The 14,237-nt window shown below is 36.9% G+C and overlaps 1 protein-coding gene and 1 long non-coding RNA gene across 4 annotated transcripts in view; one reads left to right on the top strand and one right to left on the bottom strand.

Moving 5' to 3' along the window:
* The window catches only part of map4k5 (mitogen-activated protein kinase kinase kinase kinase 5), a 34,888-nt gene that overhangs the window by 268 nt on the left and 20,383 nt on the right, over positions 1 to 14,237 (top strand). For all 3 annotated transcript variants that reach the window (XM_082154445.1, XM_082154443.1, XM_082154444.1), the window contains exons 2-3: positions 741 to 922; positions 5,404 to 5,461. In XM_082154445.1, the coding sequence (XP_082010571.1) occupies positions 815 to 922; positions 5,404 to 5,461 (166 nt within the window). In that variant the 5' untranslated portion in view covers positions 741 to 814. The remainder of the gene's footprint in view (positions 1 to 740; positions 923 to 5,403; positions 5,462 to 14,237) is intronic.
* Positions 6,367 to 8,386, bottom strand: LOC309487061. The gene is made up of 2 exons (XR_014201747.1): positions 7,606 to 8,386; positions 6,367 to 7,085 (listed from the first exon to the last, which is right to left on the bottom strand). It is a non-coding gene; the product is annotated as an uncharacterized lncRNA (long non-coding RNA).

The following is a 14,237-nucleotide window of genomic DNA, read 5'->3' as shown; positions in this document are numbered from 1 at the left end:
TCAGAGCAAACGGCAGTTAGAAACACTCATTAGCTAAATGCAAGTAACGTTATATATCTGTAAAATCTGGATTATGCTTTTGATTTGAATGTGTATATTTGTCTTCATAAAATGAAGTTTAAAGCTGAAGTGATTATGTGAGATTAGTTAGCAGAATTTAGCCGAGTTAGCTTCATACACGGACATTCAGACACATTTTTATAATTTTTTATTATTAAACTATAAATATGTTAAACTCTATAACTTACTATGAGGGGGATACTTTTAATAACAGTGCACCTGTTTTGACAGTTAAGAATTCCTGACATAGCCAAATCTTGAAACGCATCCAAATTAACTGAAAGTACAGCTTAAAATATCCTGTATTATGTATACAAATAAATACTTTTAAATTAAATAAACAAATGCACTAACTACACTATTAAAAGTGTTGTTATAGGTTTAAAACCGGTTATAGGTTTAACAGAAGTTTGCTAATAGTTCTGTTTGTTGGAAAAGTCTTTATAAAACGATTATTATATATTATTTTTGTCCACATTTTGCTTCTGCAATTTCACAGAGTATTAAATATCTACCCATCCATCCATCCATCTATCTATCCATCTGTCCATCTATCTCTTTGTCTGTCTGTCTGACTGTCTGTCTGTCTGTCTATCTATGTAGCTGTCTAGGTGTTTGTTTAAGCTTAGGTGTGCTGCTGGTATTAATGACATGATGTTCTGGATTCTGTTATTTTTCAGGGGGATGTGGACTGCAGGTCTGTTGTGAAACTGAATCTGGGTCATTAAAGTAGTAAATCCTCCAGTCCGACAGGATGGATCCGCTGGGCCGATCCGGAGGGGAGATTCAGCGCAGAAACCCGCAGAACGACTTTGAGCTGATCCAGAGAGTTGGCAGCGGAACCTATGGAGACGTGTATAAGGTACTGGACACATTATACCCGAGATTCATGTGACAACTCTCTTATAGATAATGGGAATCTACGTCACGCCGTGTTACATTCTGTGTAACGGTTGCTGTATTTTTGGGACTCTTAGGAGCACACAGTGTCAACAAACACAAATCGGCAGAGAACAAAAATCTGTTTTTATATTTTGATATATTGAGAACTGTTGCTTACAATCGCTTAAAATAAAACAGCCTAAAATGTTAATATCTAACAAATTTAATCCTTCCCTTCGATCAGACAACACACAATACCTCATTCATTTATCTTTTGCAGCTTATTGCTTTGATAGCTCTCAACACAAACCATGTGAAATGTTCCATCTTAGTTTTACTCTGTAACTCTTTAATGTCAGTATTTTCATTTTTCATTCAGTCTTGTTCACTAAAAGAGGCACTTATATAACTGCTAAAATGATAACTACAATATGGTTAGTTCTCAAATGGTGGATCATGTGTATCATCGTTATATATTGTCACATCGGACTAAACCTGCTCAATGTTAAAGCATTAACCAAGCCATCATAAACAGAACAGTATGACTTTCTGTAAAACTGCTTTGAAACAATGTGCATTGGGGAAAGCACCAGACAAATAAATGACTTGACTTGAATGAATAAATATCTATGATATAGGCTATGATATAAATTTATAAATATAAATTATAAAGCCACATTTTGGTTAAGTCGTTTACTTCACTGAGTTTCACTTTCATGCTAGAAAGCTGAAATATCACACCTTTATCATGCTGGCCATGAGAACGACTTATCTGGTTATCCCATTCTCAGTATTCGCTGTAGACAGTGATATGGGAACCTAAATATATATATATTTAGTGTGTGTTTATGTATTTAGTTGTTATTTGCCTTGAGTTTTTTTTATAAAGCTTGTGGATGTAATATATCCGTGTTGGGTCTGGAGGCCAGCCTTAGGCACTTTTTAGGCAACCATTTGCATACAGAGGGCTGATGATATGAAGCAGTAGCAAGAGAAAATAATAATGTATTTATGCATTTAGTTAATATTGTTATTTTTGAGCTGATTGGGAAGCACAAACTCTTAAAGTGTGGCAGTCGCAGTCATGAAATGTTTGAATGCATGAAATGAACGTCAGTATCCTGCATAGATTTAAAGTTCTGAATGTTAAGAGACTCGTTCATTACCTTGCGTTATCCTGCCATGGGTTCATTTACTGCCTTTCCAAATCCCTCAAGAGAAAAAAGGCCATATAAGGTCAGAAAATGTCCCAGTAGCAGCTCCTGAGAGAAGAATAAGCTTCTGACTATATTAGTGACATGTGTAGGTTGCTTGTTTCCTACAAAAGAGCGTTTGTTTTGAACTTTGGTTAGTGTTAATATGTAAATGGACTTAGCGAACACTCCTGTGCTGTTTCTTTTAAAGATAAAAACAAACAAAAAGATAAAAAAATTAGGAAACTAAATAGGTGATGAATTTAGTGGCAAGCATCTACCCGAGTAACAGATTTGAACAAATGAATAATCCTTATTATTGATTGTATTACTGATATCAAATCGTGCAGTATGTTGAGATGATGTGTGCTATTGCTTTTCTAAGCAATCATACATATGATTTTTCACATGGTTTATGACCCAGGCCACCAAGAACACTTTAGCAACTGCATGGCTACACCGTGGCACTCTTCAGAAAATGTAAAAATCTAGTTCTTGGTTTATTCTGGCTATAAGCTGAATTCATTTTTGGGAATTGTTCAGAAGTTTTTACAGAAAATGTAGTAGAAATAAGTATTCGAAATGGAAAAGGCATTTGGGATCTCTTGAGTTGAACTCTAAATTATACTCAGGAGGTTTGATCTCATGGAAACTTTGATCAAAGATTTATTAACTTGCATTTGGCTTGAGTCTGTGTGCATGAGTGTTTAATTTGTTTATTTGGAGACTAAACACACACACATTGTCCCCCAGGAATTTGGATGTAGCCAGCGGTCTGGAAGTGCTTGAAAATCTGGTGAATTGTTGTTTCCATTCATTCAGTAGAGTGCAGGAGTGTGTGTGTGTGTGTGTCTGCGTATTACATTTACTGTTATTGATTGCTGAGCACACTTCCTGGCTTGGGTGTGTGACGGCTGGTTATGTGATCTGAGGGTCTAGCATTGATCCGACTGACTACATTAGGGACTTTTCATATGGTCTACAAATAGGGTCTATGGCCTTTTTTTTTTTCTCATGAGGGATTTGGCAGGGAAGTAAAATGTTAGTTATTCTTTTAAAACAGCCGAGACATAATTTTGACCAAAAAGACAATTTTACTAAAAATGATAGAATGCAGTAAATACATAATAAAATACAGTTTAAAAATCACCAAGACATTTTTCCACACTTCCTTTTGCTTAAATTTTTATTTTATTATTTATCTACACCAATATTGTTAATTTGAATAATATTTGAAATTGTTGAAATTTTATGAATTCAACTGATTAGACATGTTTTTTTAATGAAAATTTAATTAAACCATTACGACGGAAAACAAAATAAACAAAATTTAAGAAGGAAAAAATTGATTTCATAGAGCACTATATATATATATATATATATATATATATATATATATATAAATAAAAGTACATAGTAATAAACAGAAATTTTCTCAGCGGTATGTTTTTATTAAATCATGATTTTTTTTTTTGAATTTAAAAAAATGTTTTCAAATAAAAAGTTTGAATTAAAATAATTACATTTTTTGTTTAGAATATTGTTTATTTTAATATCTGCAGCAAAATCATCACAAATAATCAGCATAATGTTAAACCCTGGTTGACAGATCAAAATGGCCCAGGGCTGGTTTAGTGGCCACAAACTAGTTTAGGAATTGTATTCTGCTTCATAATGGGTTACAGTATATAGTTTACAGATTGAAATTGTATTAAAGGAGTGCTATTATGCCCTTTTACGAAGTCTTGGTTTTGTTTTTGGGGTGTACTAGAATGTTTTCATGCTTGATTGTTAAAAAAACACACATTATTTTTCACATATTTTACATTATTACAGCTCCTCTCTCCTCAGTCTGGTTGAACGTGTCGTTTTCTATGAAGCCCCTCCTTCCGAAATACGAAATGTGCTGTGATTGGTTAGCTGGCCCAGTGTTTTGTGATTGGCAGTGCTTTGTGTTCGGGAAATGTCACACCCCTTCATAACCACGAGTTGTACTACTCAGATGTAGATATTAACGATGGCATAAATTTCAAACCATTTCGAGCTCGATTCAGACCCTGACAATGTTAACAAACGAGGATTGTGCTGAACGGATTTCAAGCGCGGACTTTGCAAGTGTGGATTTCACAGGACATTTCACAGTGGTATGTTTTTAAAAAAAAATGTATAGATGCGATGTTATCCACCATTTAATCATATTTGTCGGAAAACTATGGTAACACAAACAGCACGGGGCGGTGAACAGTCTTACAAAAGCAAGGGCTTTTACAAAAGCTAAAGTAAACACTACATCAATACTGTAATGTTAGTTAGCAGGCTAGCGGAGACAAAGCTTTGTTTACATCGTAGCTATCATAGCAACTACATAAAGCTTATAATTGGAATTGTTAATAGAAAACACAACTACAAATAATAATAAGACATATTTACAAGTTTCGATCCAAAAACAACAGATTGACTCGACAAAATGGGAATGGCTACGTCTTTCAGGAGAAGCTTACATACTTGGAGAAGCTTACATACTTACAGAGTATACATACTGGTTTAGAGCTATGGATGCCGTTATCTGGCCTACTTAGTAATACAAATGTTATAAGAGTTATCTGGTTCAAATAACTGATTTGAAGCTGCCATGGTGCTACTGTGTTTTACAGTACAGTAAAGATAGTACAAAGCATTCACATACCGTTACCATTTTTTGTTGTTGTTGTGTGTAGTTATCGATGAATGGTATTGATTTGATTGAATTGATTGAATTGGTGGTACATGTGGCCTGATCCTCAGTGAGACAAACACACATGTAACTTCCTTCCAAACACTTTTCTCTCTCAGATGTGGATGTCTTGTTGTCTCACACATACCCACACACAATCATACTCGTTTATTGTACCCGTTTATCTTGCTCAGTCCTAAGATAAACACTTTTTATGCACTGTTAAATGACACCTGCAGATTATCTATCTAGTAATCATAAAACATTTGTAGAAAAGGTATGGAAATTCACTGGCCAGAAAGTGTGGGAACCGTAAAGTTAATTGTTTAAAAAACAGGTAACAAATGGATGACCCCTCAAGTCTCTTTTCTGTGTATGCTCATGTGTTTCGATGGCTGTCGACCTACTTCCATTTGGAAACGATGAGGCGTTTTCCACCAGAGACACAGCTCTCACTTACACATGCACATTCCAGTGTTTGTTTGAATCGGAAACTATTCTCGCTCTTTCTTTCTTTTTTAATCATTCTGCCCTCCTTGTGTTTGTATTCTGCAGGCTCGAAACATCTCCACTGGAGAACTTGCAGCAGTGAAGATCATCAAACTTGAGCCCGGTGAGTATGAAGCCATTCTGTTGTGCTCAAGGAGGTGTGGTGTGAAGTCTGCGGTGAAGCTCACATGACACATCCTGTTTTGTTCTTACCAGAGCAGCATGAAAGAACAAATTAATGATCGTTTTTAGACTGATGTACATGAATGTTGGTGGATGTTGTACGATATGCATTTTTCAAATATAACCATACCGGTGCGTAGCTGAAATATTTGCTGCATCTATTCAGTGGCCATGAAGAGCCCTATGTAGTGTATTGAGATGGGATCTCGACCTCTATTAACTATTAAATAACCCACACATTTAACTGGCAAATACCATGTACAGCCCTATGATTTACACAATGCAGAAAACGTGAACGGAATCACAGAATCCATAAGAATGTAAATCGACATAAAAAAAAAGTAATAGTAAAATAAAATATGAAAATAATGTCTATAATAATATATAAGAAATGGTTTAATAGGTTATTACATTTGTTTGTGATGTTAGGATGCGTTCTGTGTTCTCATGTCCTGAGTTTGTTCTTTGAAGGTAGCCTGGCAAGACCGGTCTCCACGAGAAAGCAAGTCTGTTCTTTGTGTTCTTGGAATTGAGAAGCCTTTGTGTGGTCACCGTTACCTCTGAGTTTGATACTTCCGGATTGACTGAACTTACTCCAGACTGTAGTTTTGGAACGTACCTACCTTGAATAGGCAAACTCTCAATTGAGAGTTCAGGGTATATGTTAACCTTGCTTTCTGGGTACCCCCCAGATCTGCTCTGAGAGTCACTTCACAACTATTTCACCATTTCATTTGATAAAAATATCATCATATCATGTACACAGTATTACACGCATAAACTCGAAGGTCTTCACGACAACCTGTCAAAATAAAAGTTTGGTTTAACTTGAAATTATACAAAAAATTACTATTGCACAGTAGTGTACTTCTTCAAGTTATAATAATAATACATTTTATTAAAATGTACAGAAACTCAAAGGTATGAATTACAACCGACCAAAAATAAAGGTTTGGTCTAACTTGAAGAAATGTTGAAAGAAATATTTTACTATTGCACTTATTAAAGTAACAATGATAATAATACATTTTATTAAAACGTTTTTGAGGAATATCACACATAAACAGTAAACTTGCCAATAATAAAGGAATTATTAATTTTTCTTTATATTACATTTTAAAAAGAATAACTACATTGTTAGTTTTATAAATTGATTCGATTACCACAATTTTTTAAAGTAAATTTGTATTTGACATTACAATGTTTGTATGTTCTTGTAAAATAAGCCTAAACTATAAACCGCCAGAATCTTAAAAAGAAACGTGATACAGATTTTTGATCATACCGCCTAGCACTAGGTGGATGGCACCTCTCAATAGAGACCTGTCCCGCTATTTTAAACAACTATGAAGAGATATGCAGGGTTTTGCCTTGCTCAAAATTTGTCTTTGGTTGCATCTCACATGCAGTTTCAATTAGTTAAAGGAACACTCCGACTTTTTGAGACTTTAGCTTATTCACATTATCCCCCAGAGTTAGATAAGTCCATACATACCTTTTTCATTTCTGTGCGTTCTGTAAGTGTTATTTGACGCACCCACCGCTAGCCTAGCTTAGCACAAAGACTGGATGTAAATGGATAGTGTTAGCATAGTAATCCCAATAAGTGACAAAATAATTCAAACATTTTCCTATTTACATGTTGTGATCTGTATAGTCACAGCGTGTACAAAAAACAAGGCTATATGAGACAGAGACCATTTTTAATCGTATAAATACTGGGAACTATATTCTCACTCGGCGTAGGAGCACAGCTAGCGTTACTTGGGCGGAGTGGCTACTTGGGCGGAGTGATCAGCGCAGCACACGAGACGCCCTGTTCTGTTGATGGTTCCGTAAACAAAACAAACGTGACTAACTCGTTAGCAAGTTGAATGTTATAACGTTAGTCCCGAGAGTTACATTTAGCGCCGCTCATTTGTTATTGAGCGATACAGTGTGTTCATGGCAACACAATAATAACAATAAAGAGAATACACGGAGCCCCTATTCACGTAATAATTTCACTAAGTTTTCATTACATTAGCATGGCACTGTTACAGTATGGCTAATGTTAGTCATCTCAAAACATAACGGAACACTTACCGCAGCAACAGGTGATCCAATTTGTCCTGTCTTTATCGATGGGATGGCTGTATCCTTTAGCACACGTTTCATGGTCCGTGTGGCAACTTGCATTTTTTCAAAATAGTCGTCCTCAGTGAAATGTTCTGAGCAAACTAAATACTTCTTGATGGTGTTTACAGGTGTGTTTGGATCGATACCCAGAACAAGTAGCCATCGATTCATCAGGTCAGCGTTTTTTGTTGGAATTCTATGAAATATCATAGTATTACCTGGTCTCCCCTGTTTATTGTCGCAACTCTTTACAATACAGCGAACACCCATGACTGTAAACTATAAATTTACTATCTAGTAATTGCTGACTCTATTACTCCAACTCTGAGCGAACTCTCTGCTCCTCACCACAGGGCGTCTCGTGTGCTGCGCTGATCACTCCGCCCAAGTAGCCACTCCGCCCAAGTAACGCTAGCTGTGCTCCTACGCCGAGTGAGAATATAGTTCCCAGTATTTATACGATTAAAAATGGTCTCTGTCTCATATAGCCTTGTTTTTTGTACACGCTGTGACTATACAGATCACAACATGTAAATAGGAAAATGTTTGAATTATTTTGTCACTTATTGGGATTACTATGCTAACACTATCCATTTACATCCAGTCTTTGTGCTAAGCTAGGCTAGCGGTGGGTGCGTCAAATAACACTTACAGAACGCACAGAAATGAAAAAGGTATGTATGGACTTATCTAACTCTGGGGGATAATGTGAATAAGCTAAAGTCTCAAAAAGTCGGAGTGTTCCTTTAAAGGGGGGGTGAAACACTCAGTTTCAGTCAATCTCATGTTAATCTTGAGTACCTATAGAGTAGTATTGCATCCTTCATATCTCCAAAAAGTCTTTAGTTTTATAATATTTATAAAAGAAATATAGGCTGTACCGAGTCTTTCCGTAAAAAAAACCGAGCGGCTGGAGGCATGCCGTGTGGGCGGAGCTAAAGAATCATGAGCGCGAATCACACACACACCATACATCGCATGCTCCATAGATACATTAACTATACGTGATCATGTTGTTTACTTGCTGTGCTTACGCGCCGATAGCTAACAACACACAGACATTTGAAGCAGTTTTACTCACCGCCTGCGGTTCCAACACACGACCGTGAACCTTTATGGTTGGGACTGCTCCATCCTTAAGCATTAAACGATCTGCAAATCCGGCGTCGAACTGGGCCTTGTTTATAAAACAATCATCGTCGAAATGCAGGGAACAACCAAGGACACTTGCACAACTCCGTTGATGACTTCCCTAAATCCGAGCACAGCGCTTTGATGGGCGTACTGCTTTCGCTCTCTCGCTCTGGTCTACGGGTGCGTGCGCGCCCTTCCGGGAGAAGTGCCCTTAGGACCCGTATAAGGAAATTCCGCCCCATCTGACGTCACACACGCCCATACTCGAAAAAAACTTTCCGAAACTTGTGACAAACCGGAAGGAGTATTTTTGGCACAGAAATACTCCATCAAACGTACAACTTAATTTTTGAAACTTTGTCCATGTTTAGCATGGGAATCCAACTCTTTAACAGTGTAAAAAACTCGGTATGCATGAAATAGCATTTCACCCCCCCTTTAATAATGAACATAATTCTGTAATTGAAAGTTATAGACTGTCAGTTTTTTATCCTTGTCAGGGCTCCAGACTAACATTGGAGAGCAGTAGCACTGGTGCCACTAAGCTCTGCAGATGGTGGCGCTAGCACCACAATGTTTCTCCTGGTTTCCACATCAGTGCTGTTTGATCTGATATCTATGGTTTATAACAGAGAATTCTGCGTTGAAATTTAACGCTTTTTCTCACTAGATCTCGCAGTGATGTTATTAATTCTGCAGCGAATTCAAAAGCTTTCTCACCGGATCTCCCAGCACTGTGTAATAACGGTGTTGCATGGTCGAGATCAACCCGCAAGTAATCCTGCAGCTCGCGCTGTTTAATTATTGGTCCGAGCTGATAAACGGTTCACGCAATGCAGCTCAAACGAGTAGCGCGGTTTCATTTCACTTCTTAGTTTGTCGCTTGATCTTGACTTGCAGGAAAAAAGCAAAATGCGACCATCTGGTGTCAGTCTGGAGCCCTGCTTGTGGAAAAGCTGTTCTGTTCTCATGCTCTTATGACTTTGTTTGACATTAAATATCCCAAGAGATTATTTAAATCATTAAGAGCCTGATGAAAGATCAAACATGGTATAAAAAAGTGGTCTAACCATGGGTAGAGTCAGAATATGTTAATTCAGTCCTACTGTATATATTGGGTGTTTATTATATTGACATGTGTGTATTAATAGAGGGTGAGCCTGCACGATTAATCAGAATGACTACTATCGCGAAATGGCTTAGTGTGTTTGGCGGTCTGTGATTTAGAATGAAGTGTGGTAATGTGTGCATTTACGCGTGATCCGGTGTTTTCAGCATCTCACGTCTCAGAGCATCTCGGTTTGCTGGAAATGCTGCTCCATACATTCTCATCTCTGTCTGTGCTTTGAGTTTGGAATGCTTATTCCGTGTATTGGGAACACAACTTGCGGCAATCATCTTGCTTGTAATGAGAAGCGCTTATCCACCTTTTTCCTAACGAGCCTAATGTGTTTTAGATTATGGGAGGCACTTCCGGTTTGGGGAAGGTCCACTTAAAAAGACTGAAACAAGTCATTTAAAATCATAAAGTTGCACTACAAATAATCCTTTTCCAATAATCCCTACGCCAGTTTGACTGTAATAATTCCCTTCATGTTCCATTTTCAGACCTAAGGAGAATAACGTAATGGTTGGTATTAAAAAATAATAATAATTTGGCATTTCTTACCACTACACCTAACAATCAGTTCAATATTTTTCCCAGTTTAATTGGTTGGGATTGACAGGCCTTTATCTACCTAATTTTTTAAGTAAGAGGAGGCTTGGTTTGAACGTCTGGGGCTTCCGGTATCATCTGCTTCCAGTTATTTTAGCTGTGCGAAAACAGCCTGTTATGCTGCTTGAAATTGCAAACAGGTATTTTAGTGCGTTTATGATCACGATAATAAAGTAAAATAAGATATTATTTTATTTTAGTATCGTGATCATAAACAGACTAATAGTTTTACCATTTACTGTACTTTGTTATTCTTCTAGTTGCCTATAGTGGTTAATGAATCGAAAGTCTCACACATTCACAGAAAATAGCTTACTTCTGCATTGCAAAATAAGGTGGATAGAGAATGAAGTTATTGTTTCACAAGTGTCCTTGGATGCTTTCTGCTTGCTTGAATTCTGACGTAACCATTTCCAACCCGTCTGTAGCAATAGACTGTCCTTTTATAGTACTAAGTGTTAACTAAATGACGTTGTATGCATGTGTTATGTCACTCAGATAGTGTCAGTATCAGATCGTATGATGCTGATGATTGTTATCAGATTCTTTTTGTTGATATCTGTTAGTGATACAGTGTCATTTGAAATCCAACTCCTGAAGTTAAGATTTGGTAGCAACATGTCCAGATTGGTTAACATCTGGACAAAGTGCATGAAAAAAGGCAAATCTGATATCCACCTGGAAAGCAGGTGTGAGTTCTTGTGTGCGTTAGCCTTTTTATCGTATGTTAGTCCATCAGCTGGAGTTTTTGTGTGAATCTGAGTGTGTTTGTGTAGAGTTTTGCGTGACCACAAATGGAGAACTGAGAAGCTGACTGAATTCACAACCTTTTTTTGCGGTAGCCACACTGTTACGCTGCTGCAGGAAAGGACAAAACTTCACAACTAAGACACTTGTTGATGTAGAGGACAGATTTCTTTGCTTGCTCATTGGCTTGTTTACACCCCACCCCATAGAAATGATCCAATCACATCGTAGCAACCATTTCTAACCAGTGGGATGTCTGTCAAGAGGGAATTTTTTTTACTGTGGAAGTCTGGGATCTCTTTCCACTGCTGAGAACGGATGGGTGGTTTCTGTCATAGTTTGGTTTGTGGAAATGTTAAATATGAATCCCAACTATAAAATTTGCAGAGCATGAATAATTGTGAATAAGATGAAGTTATGTTTTCCCCTATGGTGGATGTTTAATTTGGGATCCATTTGATGATCCATTCATTTCTAAATTTATCACAAGCAGCTGGCTAATTATTTTGCCGTTGATTGAGATCATGTGTTTGGTTCTCAAAGCATTTTTGGCCTATTCTTCTGGATTCTCTCTGATCTGTTTTACACAAGTTCTAATATATTGGATAGTTGATACAAATTTCTAAAACCAGATAACAATTTGTTGACAGAATTTAAGGAGATCTGATCAGTGATGTTATAGTTGCGTAGGAATGTCTCAGGATAAGTGAGGCTTTTTCACACAAGTCGGTTTTCTAGTTTTAAGTTTGTACCTAAATAATTTCACATTGTTACACCAAAAGTTAGAATTGAATTAAATCCTTCCTAATAAATGTATTTCGCAGTCTGATACCTTTGGGGTAAAAGACAATTATAAAAACAATTTGGTGACAAACAAATTGTTTGGAAACCACAAGACTCTACATGGGTTAGTAGAATCATCTTCCTTGAAGACAAACCTCACATATTATGCTGTAATTATAGTCCATGGAGATTCACTATAAGAAGACACATTAGCATTCAAAAGTTTGGGGTTAGACTTTTTCTTCTTCTTTTTTTGAAGAAATTGAAGATGTATTAAGTTAATCAAAAGTCACAGTAAGGACTTAGCATTGTTGCAAACAATTTATTTCAAATAAGTGCTGTTTATTTGAATTTTCTATTCATAAAAGAAACTTTAAAAAAATTTGTTTTCACAGTTTCCACAAAAATATTAAGAAGCGACTGTTTTCAACAACAACTACAAAAATTCTTGAGCACCAAACCAGCGTATTAGAATAATTTCTGAAGGATCATGTGACAATGAAGTAATGGCTGCTGAAAATTCAGTAATAAATTACATTTTAAATTATATATCACAATATTACTATTTTGATCAAATAAATGCAACCTTGGTGAGCATAAGAGACTTCTTTCAAAACATTAAAAACTCCTACTGACCCCAATCTTCTGAACGGTAGTGTATTTTGAAGAATGTCAGTGGGGTCCAAAACAAATGATGACAGAATTTAAATTTTTGGGTGAACTATTCCATGAAAATATTATAAAGTAATGATTACTTAAAAACGTATTACTGTGTGAATTAGGGGCATTTGTGATATGCAAGGATATTTCTATCACTTTAATCTAAACGGCTGTATAATGATGTAAAGTTGCTGTGAAAATCTCAGAAGTGGTTCATCCTCCCCCAAATTGTAATTGGTTCTGTTTGTGGGAAATCCAAAAGTTCGAGAAGCTGGGTGATTGTAGCCAAAGGGACGGGTTTAGTCATTGGTAGCTTGATTTATTACAATTGACACTTACTAAATGCTAACAGCTTGTTCACTGAGAATTGCATCAAGCTCAAAGGAAGCTGCCTGAGTTTAGCTTTCAGCAGACAAACCCTCAGGCCCTGCTGCTGTCCTTTATACACACACACACACACACAGTCTCACATTATCTCACATGCACACACTCTTGGGCATGGCCTGTTTGTCTTGAGTGGAGAGGAAGTGGTCAGAGCTTGTAGGCTTGTCTTCATAGCTGTGTTGTTTCTTGTTTGTCACATAAAACCATGCACTGTGATGCTGCAGTTGTCCTGTGTTGAAACTCAAGTGCATACTGCTCCAAATGATTGTTCCTTCCAGTCATTAATGTTCTGACAGTTACGTTACTTTCTACATCTCATCATGGTGTCGTGTGAAACAGAGGTGGTTGTGTTTTGTGTGCGAGTTTCCGATTGAAAGGTCTGCAGCAGAATAGAGAAGTGGTTACAGTCAGTTAACATCCATCACTGGCTTGAGGTCATACAACATGTTGAAAAAGGCATCTAATTAAAACAATATAGGGTTTAATATTTGTATTTTGTATATTCTAAGGGATGACGCACTTCCCTGTCATATTAATATTCTCACTCTCTTTTTCTTTTGTCTATAATGTTTGTGTGAGTTTTGTGAGTGATGAGATTTTCAGCTGTTGTGAAGAGATCAAGACATTCTGAGAGCATCACAGTGACGACCAATGCTTATGTAAGGGAAACAGCGCCGCCTGCAGGAAACTATGCGGTATTCACTGTACTGAAGCCATTAAGTCATAAACAGATCATGTGCTTCAGGTAAAGATGCGTAGTCATTGAGTCACACGATAAATGAAAACTGTTTAAAACATACAGGTGTGTGATTCACTGCTTTAACAAAGCAGGTTGTGAAGGGAAAGAGGTGTGGGAGTTTGGCTGATAACGTCTTCTTCTTTCTTCTTTAATAGGCCAGAGGCCACGCCATGATACATCTACTTATTTGACTTGGGATTTTAGAATAAAATATATGTGGATGTATGGACTGTGCGTATTTTAAATACAGCAATTAGTCACTTTTTTCTCAACTTTCTGAATGACAGCGTGCTGCGTGTCGTCTTTTTATAGTTCTTTGCGCATGCGGGTCAGTCCCGCTCTGGAATCTGATTTTGGCCACATTTAAAACAACACTGAACAGCTATACAAAAAAATCGGATCTGAGCAATAAATCGGAATTGAGTACTAAGGTTC

The sequence above is a fragment of the Leuciscus leuciscus genome (assembly GCF_965113295.1).
Source record: "Leuciscus leuciscus genome assembly, chromosome: 22".
Taxonomy (NCBI): Eukaryota; Metazoa; Chordata; class Actinopteri; order Cypriniformes; family Leuciscidae; genus Leuciscus; species Leuciscus leuciscus.
The sequence above is the reverse complement of the archived record's forward strand: the minus strand, read 5'-3'. Positions and strand labels throughout refer to the sequence as shown.